This window comes from Argopecten irradians, chromosome 1, assembly GCF_041381155.1.
Source record: "Argopecten irradians isolate NY chromosome 1, Ai_NY, whole genome shotgun sequence".
Taxonomy (NCBI): domain Eukaryota; kingdom Metazoa; phylum Mollusca; class Bivalvia; order Pectinida; family Pectinidae; genus Argopecten; species Argopecten irradians.
This window is the reverse complement of record NC_091134.1, coordinates 45,704,046-45,729,590: the sequence shown is the minus strand read 5'-3', so window position 1 is coordinate 45,729,590 and position 25,545 is coordinate 45,704,046. Positions and strand designations below refer to the sequence as shown.

Here is a 25,545-nt window from a genome sequence, read left to right as displayed (position 1 = left end):
ATGTTCTTGTTGTTTACATAATGATTTTATAAGAAAGTATGAAAAAGGGAGATAACTGTGTAACATGCTGTAAAGTGATTCATTTATTGTTTGTTGACATGCAAAAAATGGTTGTTAACAAGATCATGCTGAAAAAAGGCTGTGCACTTTTGTGATGAAAATGTATATAAATATATTTTTTTTCTCTCTCGTCATTTACCAAAAATCTATTAAATCCCATCTTAGTATGATTTTCAGTAAAAGCCACTTCGATACATCCTGAGATATGTATCTGGATGGATCTTTAATGCATTATATGTTGCTGCTGAGTGTTAAGATATTAATTAAAACTGGGAGAATAGTTTTTAAAAAAATCAACGACAATTATGCAATCCCTGCTGAAAAAAGTGACTGCTTCGTGTTTCTCATAAAAAAAGACAAACAAATATTATTTGATTAAGTTTTTTTTTAAATGTCCTAAATGATGAGACCATAGGATGAGACAAGCAGAACTGTAATGTATGATTTCAGCAGGGCTTGCTGAGAAAGGGTTTTTGCTGAGGAAAGAGGATGTTGTCTCCTTGATTGACTTACCACAACACATGTCGGGTCTGAGATAGACTGAGGGGTGACAAAAAACACACACAGTTACACACAGTTACACACACGAACACACATGTCCCGCACCGACCCCGACACTGACCAGTACACCGCCAACCAGGGGAGACAAAGCCAGTGTTAAAGGGACGATGCACAGGTATTTATAATATGTACTGAATTCTTTTAAGTTAAAATAAGAAAATACACTTTCAGTTATCTACCAAGATTATTTTCTCAATTAACTATTTATTATGAATGAAATTAAGTTTGAATTAGAGCATAATTATTTTCCTGTACAGAAAATATTTACAAAAGCTATTGAACACATAAATATGAAACATTTTTATTTTGTTATAGTTAAATACATCAAGATAGATAAACTGTTTTATATGATTATCAAGATCAGGGAATGGAAAGGAAATAGTCAGATTTTACACGACAGAACAAACACACAAACAAATCAAACTTTTTCTTGTTGATGGGAAACAGGCTAATACCTATTGTGCTCTACAAAAGGCACATAGGGCCTGTGATGCTTATTTCATCTGATCATTTCATTCAGTTTAACATGCTTGGTGAGATAACCCCCTGGACCTCCAAGCTTTATCCTGGACCTTAATCCTAAAAAGCTACAACCCAAGGACCATGCAGGCTCCAATAATGTCGAACACTCCACTTTCATCTTGACTACATATAAGACATACAATTTTTGTAACACTTATCCTAACTCAGAAGTTCTTTGCCATGTTCTTGAAGTTACAAAAGTAACTTGCCCTATATAGGATTCCTGGAGTTGCAATTTTAATTTGATTATGATTTTTCGTAACTGATTTTTTTTACTACTAAAAAAATGTTTGCTAGAAAGCAGTGATGTGTTTCAGCATCTACAAACAGTGTAAGTAAATCTGTGGCTCCAACGACTGATAAAACTGAAAATGTATGCACCAAAATACATTTATCTTTAAATGTTGTGAAATACTCTAAGTATAACAAATATCTGATCTTGCACTCGTTTTTTGTCTGACAAGGGCCCAGTTACATGTATTCTGTAACTTTAAGAATTCCTTAACTTAAAATTCTAAAACAAGCAAAGCATTATAGAAGTTAAGGGGAAATTGTTAGTTAAGGAACTTTCCTTATCTTCTGTAATACTTTCCTATGGAGTAATGCTTTCCTATGGAGAATTTTAAAGATAAGAAATTCCATAAAGTAAAGGAATTTTGTGAAACTGGGCCAAGGTTAAAGTATAAGGATCTGTGGGACATCAGTAGAAACACTAAAGGAGTCACATAGATACATCTGATTGGGTGTGGACAGTGACCTTTGTGTTGTGTGACCCTTATGACCTTTGTGACCTCCAGTGAACCTATAAATACCTGAACAACAGAGGACTGGCATATGGACATGGAGATCCAGTGTTATATGATCAGCACAGTGAAACCTAGTTAGAAAGACTAGAGAAAAGATAAAGGTGGACAGTAGAATAGATAGAGTCATAGGTCAGAAAGGGATAAAGGTTCAAGGTCACCGAAGAGAGAAACATTAGACTAACCATTTGGGTTCAAGGTCACTGTAGATTAATTACACTGGATGATTGAAGGATCATCATAGGAGGGGGTAGAACCAGAATTAAGGGTCGTCTGGAGAAGGGATTTTAATCTATGATTGTATAATAGTTTACTTTAATCTTAGGCATTTTAAATTTAGATTTGAAATGTGCACACTTCAACATGATTTTCTTTAAAATCACTGTACCAGTTTGTTTTAGTCTCCATAGAGACCACTCATTTCTCCGACCAGCAGCAGGATGCCACAGAGGGTAAAGAGTTTCTGTTTATCTTTCTTTAACTTATAGTGTGGGATGATATATACTTGTTAACACACATTATTGGTACAGACAAGACAGACAATAACAAAACTACTGGTAACCTTACATATGAAAGTAGGATCTTTATACCCATAATGATAAAGGTGAATACCAATATTTGTTATCTCCCCTACTTCCCTCATTGTATAGTGCAGTAAAACCCTTCCCCACAAACATGGTTGTATTGTTCCCACATATACACATGATCATGTGGTTCCCACATATACATATGATCATGTGGTTCCCACATAAACACATGATCATGTGGTTCCCACATATACACATGATCATGTGGTTCCCACATATACACATAATCATGTGGTTCCCACATATACACATAATCATGATTCCCAAATGATGGTATGGCATACAGCTTACTATTTCAATGCAGCGATCTTTTAAGGAAAAAACTAACTTAGACACAATGCAGAAATACTTCAACTGTTCACTTCCTGGGAAACTCAGACAACTAATTTGCTAAATATGTTGACTTTCTGTTTCATACAGAGTTTTTGTTTTTGTTTTGGTCTTCGAAAAAAATCAATTTTTCTCAGAATTGTTTCTTTTCCAATAACTTGAAAATTTCATCCTTGCACAATGCATGACTTGTTAAATGTCTTTTTTATTTTTTGCATTGGACAGTTTCTGTTCTTTGTCAGTACCAAATGTTCTGCTTGAATAACAAACATGTTTATAATATGCTATATAATGAAATTAACTGAGAAAGTATTACATGTCAAAAGCGATACCGTATTTTCCGGACAATAAACCGCATCTGTGTATAAGCCGCAGAGGCCTTTTTTACGATTTTTTCAGGTTTTGTACACGTATAAGACGCACCGTTATATTAGCCGCACCCAAAACTTAGGCCCATGTACCAACGTAACCATCTGTGTACATACGATCGATCTCTATTGAAGTAGGGGTAATGCTTATCGATCGTTTATAATCACGAAAATTGTCTGTAAACTTGTACTGTAAATATATAACAAGTAACACTCACTATTATGTTAACATCTTTAGCAAAATGGACTTGGCCATGTTTCTGTTCCTTGTTTATTCTGCTATTACGTAAGCCTACTTTGTGTAAACAAACATGGCGACCGTACGATTTCACGCTTACTCTCTCTCATATTTCAGCATGCCGGTTAAAACTTTTTTCAGTAAGCATATGATTTTATTTTATCTCTATTTTGATATATTTCGTGTATTTATTATATTGATGTGTAAAGGATTTACTGTATTATCAAGGCTTGCATCATTAACCTAAATCTGACTTCGATTAGAGTGTTCTCTGTCAATTTGCAATCCCATGATGCAATTCACCGAAGCCTTATTTTTGTAAACTTCCGGATATTATTTTCGCTACAGAGATCGATTAAATGATTTAAATATGACTGTGCGATGTTTTAACTCGGTATAATGTTCTAAATTACATGTGATTTACGTTTATAAAATTGATTGCTGATTATTTCATTAAATCACGGCGACAGGATTTCGGGAAATTCCCCTGTTGACCGACATATGTGTAACACGTACGTGTGCAAGTTTGAGTTCATGCTTACTCTCGTTCATATTTCAGTACGCCGATAAAATACTTTCTTCAGTAATGTTATGCATAGGAATGGATTATATTTCTTTTTTGATATATTTTGTGTAATAAATATATCTTGGTGTAAAGAGTTACTGTATCAATCGACTTCGTTTAGAGTGTTCTTCCACTGTTTGTTAACTAGGTATCCCATGATGCAATTCACCGAAGCCTTATTTTTGTAAACTTCCGGATTAAGACCTCGTGGTGTTTGCCGCTGCAGAGATCGATAAAATGATGTTTTATAGACTGTTCGATGCTTATAACATCGCTAGAATGTTCTAAATAACATGTAAAACACGCGAATAAACTTGATTACTGATTATTTCATTGAAATCACAGAGACAGGATTCCGAGAAATACACATGTTGACAGAGTGTAACACGTGTGCAAGTTAGCAGTCATTCATGATCAGAAGATCGTTTTCTTGTACACACATAATATTTAAATAATATATTTAACTTATTGTTCGATATTTGATGATTTTTGACGTTTTAGTTATAATTTTCTTGGTAACAATCCTGCAGCAAATCGATAGTGAAATCAGTCCGCCATTGTGTTGTGACTGTAAACAACCACGCTTCATTCGGCCGATTTTCCGTGAATTAAACAATTTTACGATTGAATATGTATCTGGTACGTTATTATTTTTTATCTTTATTATATTTTCATCACATATTATATCGTTTAAACACTTTTACAGTGATTTTTTTCGGTGTATAACTTTACTAAACCGCCATTGTGTTGTGAACACGTTTCTGTCGGCGGATTTCCTTGAATTAAACAATTTTACGAGTGAACATGCATCTGATACGTAATTATTTTCATCTTTAATATATTTTCATTGCATATTTGATCTTTTAAACACTTTTACAGTGATTTGTTCGATGCATAACTTTACAAAAATGGCGAGTAAAACTTACGATTTTCACATGTGAATCACGACGTAATAATGCAAAAACGTGGTCAGATTTTGGTTTTCGTCCACGGATAAGCCGCACTGGTGTATTAGCCGCACTCCCGATTTTCAGGGAAAAAAGTCGCGGCTTATACTCCGGAAAATACGGTACTATTTATATAATTTCCTAGATCAATATCCTCTTTTAGATAAAATATATAACATTGGTCAGTACATCATGAAAGTTTGAAGTATTTCCTACCGACAACATACAACAACAAAAATTGTGAGGACGTGAACCCTTCCAATTTTATCATTATTCAGAGTAATTCCCAATTGCTATTTTTCCTATCAAATAATTATTTGTACCTGAACTTCACAAACATTGGGAATTACACTTACCTAAGTATTATAATATATCATATAAGAGCAAACTTAACCTTTACTATATAAAATTCTATAATTTATAACATAATGGAAATGTCTAAAAGCAATTATACAATATGAATATAATTCAAGCCATCCATGATAAAATTTCATTTTACTAAATCTACTGGTAATGTTTATCTATGGCCAAGTGCTACAAGAATCAAAGACAAAATATTAAAATTCATTGCTTTAGCACTCAGGGAGATGTTTTGGTTTTAAGATGAGAATCAAAACATAAGATTACTTTCTTAAAAGTGCTCTAGTTATTTGTGTGGAATTTCTTTTAACAAATATCCAAAGTCTTAATCTTTTCTTAAAACCCACAATCTTAGTTCAAATGATGGTATGTAAACTTTGCTAATAAACGGCTCACAATAATTGGAATAAAGAGATAATAAAGTGACTGATTAATCACTAACAACAATACAATGGTATATCAATGAATTGTTTTTAACCGATAATTTATAATAAATGCCTATAAATAGCTACAGCTAACCATCTAAGCTAGAATTCGCCAGACCAGCCATACACAGAACAGCTTTAACATTGGGCCACAGCATTTTCAATTGGTATAAATATGTTCAGATTCTTTAAGACTGATTTCCTTTCACAAATTATTCAAATACAATGTCATTTCCTGTTGTAAAAATAACACTTTTAAATACATAAAACAAAGTTATTGATTTACAGAAAAAGGTTAGAATAATGAATGTGTAAAAGCAGGATATGTGGCATTAATCTAGTGAATGAAGATTCATTGTAAAAATTGGTGAAACAACAAATGAAAGTTGATATTATCTTTTTGTAATTTTGTTAGTGTTAAAACTGTTCCCTGACTGGCAGACATGCTGTGATAGATTGGAAGGGTTCTAGTCCTGCATTTCTAAATTAATAGGGTGAGCAGAAGCACCTCCTCCATTCGTCTCCTCCATTGAAGCCACGCTCTGCGCCTTCTGAAGTTTTCGGTTGCCTTGCGACCTCGTCCGCTTCAATTCGGGAGGATGTGGTCGTTTTTGCTTTAAGCAGGTTGGACTCATACACACACCATTTATCTAGTAGTGAAGTTTGTGGGAGAAAAAAAAAGGACAAAAAAATTTGAAAATAATTTCTCACCACCAAAATAACACCTGTTGGTATCTAGCAAATTCTCATCTGGAAGTTTGTTGTAAAAATGAAACTCCCTCATGAAAATTTGTAATAAAAAAAAAAAAAAAAAAAAAAAAAAATCAAAGTCGATACAATACCTGATGCATGACTGTAAACTTCTATTTTAAATGTTAATACTGGCAGGAGATATATTTGCCTGCTATATACTACCAGGGATGGGAGTACCCAAGCTAACTACCACACGGGAGGGGACATACTCAGGAAACACACACAGGAAAAGGCAAACAAGGAACATCAGTATTAAAGCTAATAACACCAAGACAGATAACAACATGCATCTACACAGAGGTAACATGCCAATCTATTGGAAGGTCAGTCACCATTCAACCTACGAAAGATTTTCTTCAGCAGATACAACCAGTCAAATAAGGACTGTCAATGATGCTAATTCAAGATTTTGAAAAAGAATTTAACTTTAGTTTACATTCGGTAACACATGCTGTAGATTGCAATGCTGAAGAAAATCTACTACAAGCTAATCTATTGTCTAGAACTAGAATGGAAAATGATACATATTAGTCCTATGATGTCATCGTGCCGAGATTAGTGCATGCATTTACAAGTTTGGGCCACATTCTCTTACCCTGAAAAATCCAAGAGAAAAAAGAAGAGATGGAAAAAATATATATAAGGAAAAAGAACAACCGCATGTACATACAATCAAACAAATCGTACAAAGACATGGTCATTAGTTGTGTGCAATGAAGAAATACATATTATATATACAAGCCCACGTCATATCATCCAACCAAAACAAGGGGTTATAGGGGAGCAAATATATGATGAGATGCTGAAACGACAGAAAGATGGTGAGAGGTAAAGACGAGTTATTTAGGTTAGCTAGCGGCTATATCATCAGCAGTAGTAGACATACCCATCCCGCCACCATGGCAAATTTCTTGAACAGACATCTGACGGATGACAGTCTTTCCTTTATCATCTGACAGGTCAATGACCTCTATCTTGGGCCTCGTCCGCTCCTCATTCTCCTTGCCTAGCACTATGGATTTAACCTTAACACTCATCCTGCGTAGGAAGCCCCCAGAGTGTACACTAGGGTCTACATCGTACGTGTCCCCGTGCCCGTCTGGATCATCCTTTCCTCCCCCCGTATCACTACCCTCATCACCGGAATGCTCTGGTTGTGGGTCGGTCTCTGTGTTTGGCAATGACAAATCAATCAAATTTGGTGGTTTGACTTTTGATTTCTTTCGAGAAAATTTAAATCCCTTCATTGAAAGTTTTCGCTGTCTGTGATTATCCTTTGGGACCTCTACCGAGGATGTTGTATCCACTTCCGGGTCAGAACATGACCTTTCTCGATTTGTTGGAATGTTGTCCTGATTATGCACTATTTCCAAAGCTTGACGGGCCCGACTAGGGTCAGACAGAGCTTTACATGCAGGCTGTTTTTGCACAGCCTTCAATGCATTTTCTGAACTTGATTTATGTGGATTTAACAAGGAGAAATGCACTTGCTGTTTTGAGTCTGGCACAGAGATTCTGCGATGTCGCGGTGGTCTTATGGGTACTGGGTCGTCAGCGATGTGTTTTAACTGTTGAAGCCTATCCTGATCCTGAATGTTTGCAGGTATTGCTTTATTGTTGTTGTCCAGGTCTTCTGCCATTGTAGCTTTCTCAGCACTATCAATGTTTTTAAGGAAAAATTGAGTTTCTCTGTGAGCACTATCCGAACTCTCCTGTATGGCAGTAAGCCCAACTTCGGTATGGGATTGTATTTTCTTTCTTGATGGATTGGGGTTTGGGCTGGAGGGGGGGCTAGACTGAAAACATCAGAAAATAAAACAACAATGGAAAACAAAATTGAAATTAAACCAAAATGAAAATGAATAAAATAAAAATTAAGTGCTTTAAAAATGATAAACAACTAAATAAAGCATGTTGAGCGGGAAAAAACATAAGGTAAGGTGCATTGTGATTTCTACCGGATAGGACAATGATACAAAAATTATTTCTGAATATATACAAAAACATTCTTGGATGATGTCAATCTAAGCCAGCTAGAAGCACATTGCGACAACGCTATAGGTAAACATCCATGACATATAGAAGCAAGACAAAAGGGAAACCTAAATAATCATAATATCCCTGGCAATATAACCACAGTCTTAAACAGTCCAATCTAACTAGACTTCGCTAAGATAATGATCATATTAATAAAATGACTGATAATAAAAGCCAAAATCAAAATTAATTATAGAAATTGTTATGCAGCTAAAAGCGAGCAAATTGAAAGATAATTAATAAATCAAATCATAATAATTAAAAGCTGCCAAAGAAAAAAAAAAAATTCAAGAACCCCTCAAGGACTGGAGTTATCTCCCTGGACTTTCTCTAATAGAGATGATTTTCACACACTTCTAAACATGTCTAAATACATCAATCAAAAGTAGCAACATAATCATAATAATAACTGTCATAACCTTTAATTTCTCAGCATAATGTTAACAAATAGTTTTGTTGCACTTTATTTTCATGAAACAACCCCATGAAAATGGCTTGGTTTACCATAAACCATTCTTTTGTTGTACTTTTTTTCATGATAATAACACCAACAAAATCATTGGATTACATTATCTGAATGATGTTGTTTGATCGCAGATGTACTCTAGTTGTAATTCTTTACATATAATCATGTTTGGTGTTTGTCAAAGAGTGTAATACTTATACTGTTGTCATCATTACAATATGGGCTACAACAATTACAATACATGACAAAATACTTTTGTTAAAAGCACTACAATTATAAATGTTATTTATCGACTCCTTTCATCTGTATGCTACTTTCCTACAGAAGTATAGTCTGGGTCACATTCCTCGGTATAATGTATCCATAATAACGGTGCCCCATGGTCAATTACTATAAATAGCTTTTGACCTTAAATTTGAAGGTTATAATATTTATCGGTCTGTGTAATGCACCAGTATGCACCAAACAAAACACAACCTTTTTAACATCTGTGACCCAACAACATTGTTAAAATATCTGTTCTGAATCAATTCGATGTCAAACATGCTAAATATTTTATCAAAATTACATAAATCCAATTTTTTTATTAACGTTATTAACTAGTGATTGACATTTAGCTCACCACGTGGCTTCTTACTGTTCACAAGTTTGGAGTTGCTTCACAATTTCAGTTAAGCTAGGATGCATGCACTTCTATATATTCAATTCCTAATTCTAATAAGAGAAAAATTGCTTTTACAGAGGCTATCAAAGAACTTTTTTTTTATCCCAGACTAATATCAATATTTATAGGCTTATTTTGCCTCTGGGTAGTGAATTTGAGGTTTGTATGAGGCAGATGCCAGTTACTGACAGTAGGTACTGTGTTTTCCTCTGGAATTCTTGCTACCATCCACCATCATCACTCAGTAATCCTTAGATGACCACAGTTTATAACAGTTCATAAAATGCAAACAAACCCATCCAAAATCAAAGTAATACCATCTTCTTCTAAAGAAGGTTTTGATAGCTTCATCTTACTTGATCTTAATCAAATCTTGGTGTAACATATGATAAAATGATCTATAGTATTCAAGTCTATCAATTCCAATTTTTTCATTCAGCAAAAGTCTATTTACTGAAATTTGTATTTTCACTTATAATTAACATTTCTGATTTGAAAACATCAGAAAATAAAAACAACAATGGAAAACAAAATTGAAATTAAACCAAAATGAAAATGAATAAAATAAAAATTAAGTGCTTTAAAAATGATAAACAACTAAATAAAGCATGTTTCCAATAGGACAATGATTTTATTTTTTGAATATATACAAAAACATTCTTGGATGATGTCAATCTAAGCCAGCTAGAAGCACATTGCGACAACGCTATAGGTAAACATCCATGACATATAGAAGCAAGACAAAAGGGAAACCTAAATAATCATAATTATAACCACAGTCTTAAACAGTCCAATCTAACTAGACTTCGCTAAGATAATGATCATATTAATAAAATGACTGATAATAAAAGCCAAAATCAAAATTAATTATAGAAATTGTTATGCAGCTAAAAGCGAGCAAATTGAAAGATAATTAATAAATCAAATCATAATAATTAAAAGCTGCCAAAGAAAAAAAAAAAAATTCAAGAACCCCTCAAGGACTGGAGTTATCTCCCTGGACTTTCTCCAATAGAGATGATTTTCACACACTTCTAAACATGTCTAAATACATCAATCAAAAGTAGCAACATAATCATAATAATAACTGTCATAACCTTTAATTTCTCAGCATAATGTTAACAAATAGTTTTGTTGCACTTTATTTTCATGAAACAACCCCATGAAAATGGCTTGGTTTACCATAAACCATTCTTTTGTTGTACTTTTTTTCATGATAATAACACCAACAAAATCATTGGATTACATTATCTGAATGATGTTGTTTGATCGCAGATGTACTCTAGTTGTAATTCTTTACATATAATCATGTTTGGTGTTTGTCAAAGAGTGTAATACTTATACCGTTGTCATCATTACAATATGGGCTACAACAATTACAATACATGACAAAATACTTTTGTTAAAAGCACTACAATTATAAATGTTATTTATCGACTCCTTTCATCTGTATGCTACTTTCCTACAGAAGTATAGTCTGGGTCACATTCCTCGGTATAATGTACCCATAATAACGGTGCCCCATGGTCAATTACTATAAATAGCTTTTGACCTTAAATTTGAAGGTTATAATATTTATCGGTCTGTGTAATGCACCAGTATGCACCAAACAAAACACAACCTTTTTAACATCTGTGACCCAACAACATTGTTAAAATATCTGTTCTGAATCAATTCGATGTCAAACATGCTAAATATTTTATCAAAATTACATAAATCCAATTTTTTTATTAACGTTATTAACTAGTGATTGACATTTAGCTCACCACGTGGCTTCTTACTGTTCACAAGTTTGGAGTTGCTTCACAATTTCAGTTAAGCTAGGATGCATGCACTTCTATATATTCAATTCCTAATTCTAATAAGAGAAAAATTGCTTTTACAGAGGCTATCAAAGAACTTTTTTTTTTATCCCAGACTAATATCAATATTTATAGGCTTATTTTGCCTCTGGGTAGTGAATTTGAGGTTTGTATGAGGCAGATGCCAGTTACTGACAGTAGGTACTGTGTTTTCCTCTGGAATTCTTGCTACCATCCACCATCATCACTCAGTAATCCTTAGATGACCACAGTTTATAACAGTTCATAAAATGCAAACAAACCCATCCAAAATCAAAGTAATACCATCTTCTTCTAAAGAAGGTTTTGATAGCTTCATCTTACTTGATCTTAATCAAATCTTGGTGTAACATATGATAAAATGATCTATAGTATTCAAGTCTATCAATTCCAATTTTTTCATTCAGCAAAAGTCTATTTACTGAAATTTGTATTTTCACTTATAATTAACATTTCTATTTGATGTAAAAATAATTTTCTAAATTTTATTTCCAAAGTTTTATTTTTTTCATATTATAATATTGTTTTAAATCAATATTTAATTCCTGCATCATACAGGTGGTGAAGAGTTTATTTCCTCGTATTTCTGGAGTACTTTAGTCCTCAACCTCTGGACATGTAATAATAATGTTAGTAAAACTATGCCTATTACCATTAGTACGACTAGGAAATGATCAGTATCAAATACAGCAATCCATATCATTTCTGACCTTAATCCCTTAATTAATTTTTCACTGTAACCGATGTCTGTTGGCAATTTAAGATATGAAGTTAGTCAGTTATCAAATGATTCAGACATGCCCTACACATATAACAAACTGTCACACTTACTTGATCATTGATAGGTGATCGACAGCCGTCCTCAGTTCCAGATCCTTCCGTATTAGACTGGGGAAACTTTTTGCCCCTAGGAGACCGAGGAGCCCGTTGATAGGGGTCCATAGACCCTTTTAGGGGAGAAAAGATATAACATTTTACTTTTATAATCCAGATATTGCATATTCAGTTAATCAGTTAAACAGATTATGTAAAAATCTGGTAGAATTATTTTTCATTCAATCTATGAATACTATTGATTTTAAAATTTTATAATTTGTGTGAGGCTTACCATATAAATCTGGCGTCCCCAAATTTAACAAACACGTTTTCTGCAGGTAATCTATTATTGCAAGCCCAGATTCATTACCAAACGCAAGTCTGTAAATCAAACAATGACAAATTAGAGTAAAATATCACATCTGATTATCACAATACGTCAGTGAGGAAGCTCAGTCGTTAGGAAAAAGTGACAGCATTGAAACAAACATCACCAAGACCTAGATTCAAATCAGCATCAAACAAATACTGACAGGCCCTGTCCGTATATTTCAAAAGTAGAACGGCCCAACATATAGTAGGCCCTGCCAATGTATATTGTCCTACCAACATATAGTAGGCCCTGCCAATGTATATTGTCCTACCAATATATAGTAGGCCCTTCCTACATATTCCATCTTTGCATGTTACAGAGTTACCTTGTAGGTAGGTATCTATTGACTTTAATTTATCTGAAAAGTATGGTGTTATGCTTGCAAACATATGATGTCAATATTTACCCAAAAGGATAGATGCAAATACATAATAACAAGACTTATCAATGAATGGCAGACGCTACCAATATATAATATTTATGGTAATGTTGGTAAATATGCTGAACAAAACTGAATATCTTTACAAATGATGTTGTTCCCAGACATGTTAACCTTTGGTGACCAAAAAGAGGTAGATTTTTTACTCAAAAGCGGTAGCATTGCACGCGGCATTTTTCGCGGCGCGTCTGAGATATTTAAATATCAATAATATGGAAAATAATTACAAAAACATATTTTGTTAACAAATTAAGTTTTAACTTTGATTATCACCATAGGCCTTGGTAGCTCATTTTGCATTTTTTTAATGTTAATTAAGGCTTACATTAAATTTTGAAGATGCAAAATGCCAATAAATATATTTTATACTTTTATTTCAATGTATATCACCTTTTTTAAATATACATTTTGTCTATTTTTTACCCTCTTTTTTTTTATACATACTGGACTCATTTTCTCTTGATTTATGCAAGAAAAAAATGCAAGAAAAAATTAAAATATTTGTTTCTAAAATTTTCACCAATATTCTAGAGAAATAATCCCCCTGCAAAAAAAAAACCATAAAATTTTTTTTTTCAGTGAAATCCTGAAATTTTATACCTAAATCCGGCTCCTTTATTAGTATCACCCCATTCCAAAATGGCGGCCATTACGATTGCAAAGTTAATGACTTTCAGCAGACACTATACGCCTAGTATTTTACATTAAAAACGTGAGTAAATCATTTCAATTATAAGTAGTGTTTGTTTTTGAAATGATGCTAACTAATTTTAAGCACAAAATTTATTGAAAGGCCAGATTATTGTTTCCTTACGGTAGGCCTACGTAATACACATCGTTACACTCAGACACGTGAAATAAGTGACACCACCAATTAAGCCAAGGTGGAACTAGCCCCAGGCTGTTAATTAGCACCAGTGGGTGTTGGTCAGGGAGTGTTCACACCTCCTTTGTTTACTTAATTATCAAGCCAGTCCCCCTACTCAGTCTGGTATGCATTTTGAAGCCACCATGGCAGCCCCACCCGACTATAAAAATTTCAGAAATCGGAAGAAAAAAAAAATAAAGAAGATGTTTTGCAGAAATCGGAATATTTGGATATTAAAGCGGTAGGCGGAATATCAACCTCAAAAGCGGTAGACTTCCGCCTGAATCGGTAGGGTTAACATGTCTGTTGTTCCACATATAACTTTTGTTCAACACCAGTACAGTGCTCTACTTACAAACCGTAGGAAGAGTTCATGGAGATGTTGGTGATGTTGCCCGGATGTTCGTTGTCCAGCCAGTTCAGCAGACACACTAGATCGGGGTAGAACCCCGCACTGTATTTCTTGCTGCCCGGCCGCACCTTTAATGACGTGCCCGTCTCTATCTGTAATACACAAGGTGTTATACATTCACAATAACAACAAGAGATCCCGTTCGGCCATCTTGTTGACCGATCGGTCCCAAGATGCAATATGCACAACTAGGGTCCTAGGGGAACTTACATATGAAATTTGAGACCGATCGGTCCCAAGATGCAATATGCACAACTAGGGTCCTAGGGGAATTTACATATGAAATTTGAGAAAGATCCCTTCAGTACTTTCTGAGAAATAGCGGTAACAAACTTTAACTATCAAAATCCAAGATGGCCGCCGGTTGGCCATTTTGTTGACCGATCGCTCCCAAAATGCAATATGCACAACTAGGTTTCAAGGGGAACATGCATATGAAATTTGAGAGAGATCCCTTCTGTACTTTCTGAGAAATAGCGGTAACAAACTTTAACTATCAAAATCCAAGATGGCCGCCAGTCGGCCATCTTGTTGACTGATTGGTCCCAAAATGCAATATACACAACTAGGGCCCTAGGGGAACCTACATATGCAATTTGAGAAAGATCCCTTCAGTACTTTCTGACAAATAGCGGTAACAAACTTTAACTATCAAAATCCAAGATGGCCACCAGTCGGCCATCTTGTTGACCGATCCGTCCCAAAATGCAATACTCACAACTAGGGCCATAGGGGAACCTACATATGAAATTTGAAAAAGATCCCTTTGGTACTTTCTGAGAAATAGCGGTAACAAGAATTGTTAACGGACGGACGGACCACAGACGAAAGGCGATTTGAAAAGCCCACCATCTGATGATGGTGGGCTAATAAAACGTATGATACAGACCCAAATACAAATTTTACACTAAGCAAGACCTTGTGAAATATTTATCAATGATTCAATATCATGTTACTGTATTTATTAAATGTAAGAAAGTTTAGTACTTATCGTTACTTTTTAATTAGATGTTTTATTCTAGTCAATACTAGCCACAATATACCTCTAGAGCACTTCTTTTTAGCTCGATCGGTTAAACGACAGACTAATGAGTCAGAAGTCCCGAGTTGGATACTTATCAGAGGCAGTGATTGTGTTCATGTGAAAATCTTGCACTCTGTTACATTGAAACTATCATGACTGCTTTGGCCATGGTGGTCAGCATGCAAGGGGCAGGAAACTTTTGTTATTGGAGTGATACTAAGAGCATTTGGTCTTGATGGTAGCATGCAAACTGTCTTGACTGACTACTTCGCAGTCCATTCCAAAATCGATACCCTACTCAACTTTATCCTTCGATAGAACCACCAGAAAGATACTTTCATCTTTAATATATCAATCTGATGAAATACAGATCCTTATTCTCTTTCCACTTCATAAAGGATCTGACAACATCCTGTATGGGGTGATGTCCTGATGACCTTTCAAATTGACCGATCAAATTGCTAAATCAATTTTTTTGATGGGACAAAAAATTAAGCAAGAGCTGTGAGAATCATTTCCCTGTGGTTAGTCATTTCACCCTAAGAGCATAACATTACTACATATGCATGTTTTCAGTAAATGTAGCGAAGTGGAGTAAATAAATAAAATACAGGTGAGTATCAAAGTCATCAGAATATAACCCTTTCTGGAATATTGTCAGATCCTTTATGTAACAGAGCAAAATTCGAGGATTTCAATTTTAACCAGATTGCTAGGATATGCTACCAATTGTTAGATTCCCCCCCTAGACTGATGTCAAATAACGTGCTCTACATAGGATTCCTGCCACCAAAGCCAAAAATACTATACTACACCTATACTGAATCATAGCTTCATGCTGTTTTAATACTGCAACTATACTGAATTATAGTTTCATGCTGTTTTAATGGGTAATGAACGCATAATTATACACAAAAGCTATGACCTATGCTATTTACTAAAATCAGTTTTAACTTAAGATTCATTTGACTAAAAGCAATGTGATGATATATATTTATTGCTAACATAGTTTAACACTATAAATACTGCCAAACAAAATGGTTATACAGCTAACACTAACAGTTTACTAAATCCAACCTTACAAACACATCTATTGAGCAACGAAATCATGAACGGTGATAAACTTTATCACCGACAGTATACTTTCTTATTCCGATTATTTCACAGTATGATGGAGCTTTTGAATGCTTCATTCATGTAGAGATCATTGAATTAAACTGTATATTATGCTTTAAACAGATGTTTCAAAAGAACTCCCAACAAACAGCACATTGCAAGAAATACTCTATGTTGAAGTGGCAGTATTTAGCAGCGTGTTTGTAAGGTTGGATATCACTGTTGACTTACTAGGCATTCAGCATGTGGTTGGGGTGCGGCAACTATTACTTACTTTGTTACTTACTTTGACGCTGTCAGATGTATTACTTGAGTAGGAACCCATACTACCACTGTGTTGTTGCTGGCTTACCACCGCCAAACTGGGTTTGGGGTAGTCGTAGTCCGGTGAGTCAAGCTCGTCATACACCTCATATATAATGGAGATATCTAAACCCTGTGTTAACATCAAATACATCCATCAGATGCAGGAATATACTATCTTTGTAGCAATATTTAACAATGAAAGTCTTTCTTTTATTTATTATTATTATCTTATTGCATTATTTCCCTTTAAAGCAGGTACTGACTATAAGGTTTTTGTTTGCCAGATTTTAAAATTTTTGAGAAAACTTTGTGAAACTTAACACACAATCCTGTGATAAATCTATAAGTTCCTGTTGATCAGAGTGGATATTTCTACTTACCAAAAACAAAAAAAAAAGATTTCCATTTAAATAAGGTCAGTCATGATATTCTATAAATATTTAAAGTATGCTTTAGAATTTCAGATTTTTAAATTTTGCTTTTAGAATTCCAACACTTTTTCAAAGAAAACTTAATGAAAAACAATTGTCTTTACACCAGAATCATTCCAAAGTAATTTCATCAACACAAGACAAGAGTTTCCCAAGGACAAAGATGGGACTACAACTTGACACTGACTAAAAGCATGTGACCAAGAAAACGTCCCTAGGAAACCCTAATCTCTACTTACTACAACGTCCACCGTGACTTCCTGTTTTGAGTACTTGAAGAGAATCACATGAGTAGCTCCAGCAACACATAACATCCGACTTTCCTGACACAGGTGAATCAAATAGATTGCAAACGGATCATCGTCCTGTCCTTCTGTCTGCTTGAATTTTGGTTTTTCAAATATTTTGGCAGTTTTTAACTTGTATAACACTTGTAAAGTCACTGAAAAAGAACACAATTCTACATTGCATCTTCAATGATTATTGAGTGTGGAATGAAAATCAGATGAAAAAGAACACAATTCTACATTGCATCTTCAATGATTATTGAGTGTGGCATGAAAATCAGACAAGTAAACATTTGCTCTCAAGATTATAGGACTCTCATTCATGGTTTGACTGGTTGGACTTAGTTGTTTGTTTGTGAATTAATGACAAATCTGTAGATTTCCAGAAAGCCTTGACAAACACCTCATATGCCTGTATCAAAATCTGCAGGTCTGTCAGGATTTATACTTAAAATATAACTTAATTACAAACATCTAACCAGTCAAACCACAGAAATCTGCACAGAACTTGTACTTCTTTTCTAAACAAAAGCAAAACATTCATTAGTTAATTAGGTAAGAAAGGACAAAAACAGATGCTTTTAAATGTTTAACAATGTAATATGACTGTAAAATCCTGGAGTAAAATAACAGTTAGCTGTTTAACTCTGACCGCCAAGAGAGGTAACTTACCTGAAGAAGCATCCCAGAATTTCATTGAACCATCAGCATGACTGTAAAACAAAATGTAAATTATTATTTAATGCAGGAACATATACTTAACAGATAGTAATCTGCATGGATACAAGATTATTCATTACTTTTCAATAGTGATGTTTCTTGCGCCAATCTTAAAGTTATTTCAATACAACTTTGAATTCATACCAGATATCATAAAGACACTTGTGCAATGAATAAATATGAAAAAATGACCAAGCCCTGATTTCTTGTAAAAGCGTCAACTTCTGTTTTCAGTTAAAACTTTCTTATGCAACTTGCATCATGTTTTTTTTTTTTTTACTTGAGTCCATTTTCTTCTTTGTTTGATCTGAAAGTTCAGAGCTTGGGGAAAGGTAAAGCTTTAAAGAGAAACTTGTCCTGTCAGTGACTAGTTATCTACCAAATTAATCAGAACTTTACAGAGGATCAGACTAATGACAAAGTCTACAGCTGACACACCCTCTCACATCCACTCGCACCCTCTCACACCTCTCACATACACTTACACCCTCTCACATCTCTCACATACACTTACACTCTGTCACACCTCTCATGCTCTCACACCCTCTCACACCCATTCGCACCCTCTCACACCCTCTCAAACTCTCTCACACCATCTTACCCTGTGATCAGTATTTCAGGATAACTACATGTCGTGGTCCCCCACTCGCCTCCCTTCACAGGCCAGTTCTACAAAATTCAAATTCAAATGTATAATTTTAGTTTTCACAAGTAAACTATCTCCTACCACATTCTTACAATAGAAGGTAGCCATAACTGAAAATTGAAATACAGCACATGAAAGTTTACCACAAAATGCTGTTATTTAATCTCATTTTTTTTATTTTGAAATAACAATCAAAATCATTTTTTTAATTTTGAAATAACAATCATATCAACGTGGTTGTATTGCATGGGTAGCCATGTAATAAAACCTCAGACAACACACGTATTGTATGATAAAAGATAATACACAAATGTCCTTTTTAGGTGTATTTCTGCTGACCTTTTCACTGAATCCTGTGCGCTTGTGTTTGGAGCCGACAGAGTAAAATGCAGGTATGAGATCAGGGGGACAGTCAGCGTAGTATTGGCAAGCCGTCACTGGAGATTCATGTAGGTCCATGGGGTAGGGGTTCTCAAAACATGGGTACCTGTACAGACATATAATTATAGTGATATAGCACAAACATCTTTGAAGGACCCAACACAATCTGAATCAGATATTTTCTATTTCAAAAATGTTTGCCATAATTTGCAAAAGGATTTGCGACAGACAATAGCAGTTTCATTAATGAAACAAAGCTGTACCTACGTACAGAAGTGAAATGCGTTTAAAAATACAGTGAAACCTGTACAACCACCAAAGGGACTAAGGAAATATGCACTTTACAGCCAAGTGGTCTTTATACACAGGTCAAATTGTGTTGTACTGATCATTTGGAATTAATGATGCGGTCTTTATACAGAGGTGGCCACTAAGCTAGGTAGATTCAAATGTACTTCTATGTGTTTTAAAATCAATGGCAATGTCATAAAGAGAGCAAGTATGATTACCAACTATAATGACTAGGATCGAAGTAAAGTAGAAATGAATTAACTTCAATAATCTAAGGTGTAGTGTACACATTCAGTTATAACAACTATCATGGTAAGTCAGATATGTACTTACCCCGGACTAGTGAGATCAACCACTACTAAATCATTCTGTAGTAGTACCACAATAGCATACGGTTCCTGGAAATCTGACAACACAAACATCCCAGTGTAGGAGTTTCAGTGACACAGAAATGATGATATTACATGATAACAAATCATACATGTATATGAGTATCGGTTATTCACTTCATAAAAATCATGAAACAAGTTTTCTTAAAATAAGTTATAGTCTGTCATTGAAACTGAACAAGCACCTTACCTCTTTTTGTAAAAGTTTTGTCACCATGAAAACCAAATCAGTACCTCTTAGGCAGGTAATCTTACCTTACACACAAGTTGCCCACTTTTCAAACAACACACAAGTTGCCCACTTTTCAAACAACAAACAACAACTTTTCAATGAAAACATTTAACGTTTTGTCATCCCGTAAACTTTACACACCAGTAACATACCATTATGCCAGGGTGTTTCACAAAGCACCACAAAGTCGACCACGTTATGTTCCATTTCCAGGACTGTGGTACTCTTGCCATTCATCACGGTTATACTGGGAGTGCGGCCTGCTCGGTCGTAAGACATACCACCGGAGAATATCACAAGCAAATCCCTAAAATACAAACAAAGAAGCAGATTATTAATTAAAATCACTAATCAGGTATCACATTAGACGTAAAGATCTTTTAATATAAAGACCATAGCAAACAATACTTTATGGCAACTTAAAATTTACATTGGAATTTTCAATTAAAGAGTCCCCACCTCAAGGAGGTCCAAAAAGTCTGTGTTACTCAACATCCAGACAGGGAATGTAACTTGACAAATTAGATCCATTCACTACCATAAAACAGATGATTCTTGAGAAAGTTAGAAGACCCATAATGCTAGGTTTACACTATGTTCCCGGTGGCCGCGGCAGCCCCGTTTCAGGCCACCGTGGACAAAACGTGGTGACCCCGAGACAACGTGAGATAACGCAGAAGGACGTGATAGACCAACGTGAGCGGTCGTGATTACAGTGGATACCGTGCCAGATTATTAAACTGTCAAAAAATTTGCCACGGCAGTCACGATACAGATGGTGAACGCCACAGAACATAATAAAACGGGAGTGACTTAACAAAACGTAACAGTACGTTCCAGGCCGTAACAAAACTTCCAGACGGTCCGTGGTGGAACGGGCAGCAAGCACGTTACCCGGAAACCCATGGTGATTTCAAGTTTTGTGACGTTCTGTTGCGTTTTTTCCACGTTTTATCACAGTTGATGCAGATTGGCTGCACGTTTTGTGCCGTTTTGTTCAGGTTTGTCAAGGTTTTGACGGCAAGCCAAGGTGGATGATAACCGCTTTTATGCGTTCTGTCAAGGCACATCGCGGCTTGGAGCGGTTGAAATCCCGACGTGATACGGAGTGTTACGTCCTATTACTGTCTTACGTTGCAAGCAATATATGGTGGAGAATCATTGTCTGGCCTGGTACATATTTGATACTTCATGGAATTATTTGTAGTAATAAATAGAAATATTCATTATCAAACACATTTAAACCCTCAAATCACACCAAAGCTATCATTGCAAAAGGCAGATTAAGTGAGAATCATTAGAGAAAAAAAATTGCATAGAAACACTTGGCTCTAATAATTATATATTTATACCAAATATAGTTAAGATTTTCTTTTCTTTTAACATATCTTTTAATTAAAACCTGTTTGAAAAGAGATTTTCGGCAATACATATTATTTCAAAAAAACGCGGCATCATCATCCTGAGCTTGACAAAACGTATCGGAGCTAAAAACGTGTAAAACGCAGAGACCTCATCAGATCGTAACAGGCCTAGATAGAACGTAGTGGTATCCTTGATAGACCGTGCTAAAGCCGAAGTGTACCTTTAACCTCCGGGAACAGCACTTTCCCCTATATCCACGGTCTACCACGTAATCCATAAAAGACCGTGGCAAAACTTCACAAGACCTAGCTCAACTTGAATACAGAGACAAAAATAGCCAAAATTCCACGGCGCACCACGTTTCGGGCAAACGGGGCTAACGTGGTCGCCAGGAACATAGTGTAAACCTAGCATTACTGAAGGCTGCCTAGTCATGCTGAAGGTTTAAACTTTTGAATCAAAATAAACATCTTTTCCGGATTATAAGCAACATATTTTTTACCAGGAAATCTGGAGTGGGACTTATACTCCGGTGCAGCTTATACTTGCTTATGTTGAATGCTTCGAGAGTTTACTTTTAAGAAAAAATTATTATTCATTAAACCTCCTGCATACATGCCATATTTTTCTAGGGGTGGTAAGGGAGATTGATAACCATTTTAAGGGATTTTGGTCTCAAATAAGGGCGGTATACACGACATATATGAATAAATCTAATATCTGCTTTTTTACGATGAAATTCTTTGCAAAATAAACACAAACACGTAATTTCATGTTCTGTAACAATTTTGCTTCATTTAGGTATCATTTTTCACATTGCAATTGCTTTCTTTGCTTTTTGGAATACAGCATTAGTCAAGAGTGTAGCTGAGACGTCTGCTTTCATATTGAATTTTACTGAAATAAAGGAATGTGTGGTTTTGCAAAAGTAGTCACATCCCTATTTATACACCCAGTTCTGGAGCAGTTTTATTGTTCAAAACATTAGACTGGGCTTTTTAATAATCTTTTACAATAACGGATAACTAACTTAAGATAAAGTTCTTAAATTTACAAGCACTAAATTAAAAAAAAAACCCAGAGAATTGTTACAGTAGTATTCAAAATGTAATCTAATCTGAGAGAGAGAAAAAAAAATTTCTTTTGAATTTGATTTATTTCAATTCAGTTACTACTGATAATTTTTTATTATTAATATATTTTTTTATAAAAATAAATTCATACAGAAATTCTAAAAAAAAAAAATAATACCTTTTTCCATTTTTACAAACGTGGTTACAGAGGACTCCTCATAATCGAATAACGGTTATTTGAAAATTTCGGTTATTTGCATAAAATTCTGCGGTCCCGATTTTTTCCTTCTTTATCTTTGTTTTTCAACTCCGTGTATTTGCATAGACTTTTACATGACCTCCGGTTATTTGAATAAAATATTTGGGAAATTCTAAAAATAAAATCGAATATTTTTCAATTTTGCAATATATTTTTAGCGAAATTCGCCGATATATGTTTCAAGATACTTCGCTTTTACTAGAAATCATCATGGTGACAGATTAACGTTATCGTATGGCTTGTTATTTTATGCATGAATCTGCAAAGGTATTGATGATACGATATGCATCAGCAGCGGTAGATTATTACTTTAGTATCATCACTGACTCAAACTTCTAATTAAAGCATCTGAACTTTCAAATATGTTTTTTTATTAACATAATGTACCTTAGTTCACGATCGGTTGGAGAAACCATGATTCCTTACAAAATTCGCCATTTATGAGTAGTCTCATTCAACCAGAGTCTTGTTGACTACCACAGACATGTGCAAATCAAGCGTCTCGTTGAACGAGACTTAAAAGCATGCAAAGTCGGCGTGCAATGACTACCGCAAGTTTCGTACAGTATGTAGGATACAAAAGATACTTGCTACGTTGTTTCATTGCTACTTGAATATGCATTAATTTCTGAAATGTTATCAAGCTATTAGCCGTATAGATCAACAATACAGGGAGAATTCTCAAAACACATTTAGGTCCAGTGAACGCATGGCTTCATCACCTGCCGCCATTTTCGAATTCTTACACATGTGTAAAAACAACACTACTAGTTGATCGGCACTTTGAAGTTTAATCACGATCGTAAGTTCATTTTGCCAGGCAAATGTACATAAATTTGTTTATGATTTAGGTTCAGAATTGTAGACACAAATTCAATCTTGTTTAGTTATTGCATTTGATATATCGATCGTTCAGCTGTTTCTCAAATATTCAATTGTCGATCTAACGTAAACAAGAATCTATTATTGGAATATTTTTTGTTATTAAACAATTAAAATCGATTTACAACTTCGAAAATAATTACTTGTTCGTATTTATCAAGTAAACGAAACGATATCTATTTGCCTGTTCACATACATATGTGTGAGGTCAAATGAAGGAGCAAAATGTCATCTCATCTCCGCCTATTCGAATACTCTGGTTATTTGCATATTTTCTTCTGGAAAATGACTTATTCAAATAAGCGGAATCCTCTGTATTAGGAAATCCGGAAATTCTATAAAATCCGGATCATCTATTACAATAACCCAAAGTGGCGGCCATTACGATTGCAAAGTTTCTGTCATCAATCAAATACAGATAGGCCTATTTAACATTAAAAACGTGAGTAAATCATTCACAGTTGTAAGCAATATTTGTTTTGTTGTAATGCTCACTAGCTGTAGTCATAAGATTTATTGAAAGGCCAGCTGATTGTTTTAGTAATACACAGATGTAAGTGAAAGTGACACCACAAGCCAAGGTGGAAATAGCCCAAGGCTGCAAATAGGGCCACTGGGGTGTTGGTCAGGGGGTCAGGGAGTGGTTACTCTCGTGCTAAAATTAACCTAGCATGTACACAAATGTGGTAAAGAAAATAAAACGCAGGGGTTTACAGAATACAGAATTTAGACTCTCCTGCCGGGAGACAATAAAAGGCTTTAAAATATGGGAGGTTTTGTCTCAAGCTGGGAGGTATGGCATGTATGCTCCTGGCAGGTCTTATCTGTTATTTACAGTTTTCATTATATCCAGAAATGTTCATAAATCTGATGTACAAAATCAAATACAAAAATCATACCAATAAATATAAATCTAATAGTGTGTTTTATTGTTGACTCAGTCCTTTGACAGTTATTAACATTTAGGACCAAGTCCGCTGAAAATGTCACACAAACTTGCTAACATGTTGTAATTTCCTAGGGGAGATTCAAGCACTATTAACATAAAAAAAACCCCAAGGAAAGTGAATTTGAATTAGTGCAATTGAAATTTCGATGGTGATTTATTCAGATGCATAATATCTTTTATGTAACTGAATCTATTATCAAAGGACAGGTGAATGCCAAGTCGTTTAACAACATCATTTCCACCTTACCAAAATCTTGATGGCGCCAGAATGATCTGATCAACACCTCCCCCACCTCCTTTCTGTGAGAGGTGAGCGGATGAGAAAGCTTATCCAATACAAATATAAATATTAGAAGTCATCTCTTTTTCAATCCTTTCCAATGAGCGCAAGGAAAGACTTGCAAAATGAAAATGTATTATTGTATTATATAACCTCTTTTGAGTGTTTTTTAAATTACAATTCTCATTTCTGTATACTTGCGCATGCTAGGTTGAAAGTTGAATTGTTACAATATAAATTTATAACTTGCATCCTTAATGTAGATACTATTTCGCCTCGCCCGATACAATTTTATTTTTGACCCAATATTTTTCCGTATTAGGTCACTAACAAACTGTATCATTATCATTTTTTTATTGCCATCGTCTCGAAGCGTTACTTGACCGCCATCTTGTTGCTAATGAAGTTAGGGGCAAAGAACGATAACTCTATCGTCCAAACCTAATACGATATCTACTAACCTAATACGACTATATATT

General features: G+C 34.7%; 1 protein-coding gene across 5 annotated transcripts in view; it reads right to left on the bottom strand.

Annotated features, from left to right (window-relative positions):
- LOC138329919 (syntaxin-binding protein 5-like) overlaps positions 1–25,545 on the bottom strand; it is a 98,600-nt gene that overhangs the window by 11,059 nt on the left and 61,996 nt on the right. For 2 of the 5 annotated variants that reach the window (XM_069277206.1, XM_069277235.1), the window contains 12 exons: positions 20,411–20,565; positions 19,971–20,043; positions 19,305–19,452; positions 18,921–18,988; positions 18,272–18,312; positions 17,552–17,754; positions 16,850–17,011; positions 14,379–14,527; positions 12,636–12,724; positions 12,359–12,474; positions 7,406–8,315; positions 574–600 (listed from right to left, as the gene is read on the bottom strand). In XM_069277206.1, coding sequence (XP_069133307.1) covers positions 574–600; positions 7,406–8,315; positions 12,359–12,474; positions 12,636–12,724; positions 14,379–14,527; positions 16,850–17,011; positions 17,552–17,754; positions 18,272–18,312; positions 18,921–18,988; positions 19,305–19,452; positions 19,971–20,043; positions 20,411–20,565 — 2,141 coding nt within the window. Of the gene's footprint in view, positions 1–573; positions 601–6,274; positions 6,417–7,405; positions 8,316–12,358; positions 12,475–12,635; positions 12,725–14,378; positions 14,528–16,849; positions 17,012–17,551; positions 17,755–18,271; positions 18,313–18,920; positions 18,989–19,304; positions 19,453–19,970; positions 20,044–20,410; positions 20,566–25,545 lie in introns of all 5 variants that reach the window. The other 3 variants (XM_069277213.1, XM_069277219.1, XM_069277225.1) reach the window with 3 other exon arrangements.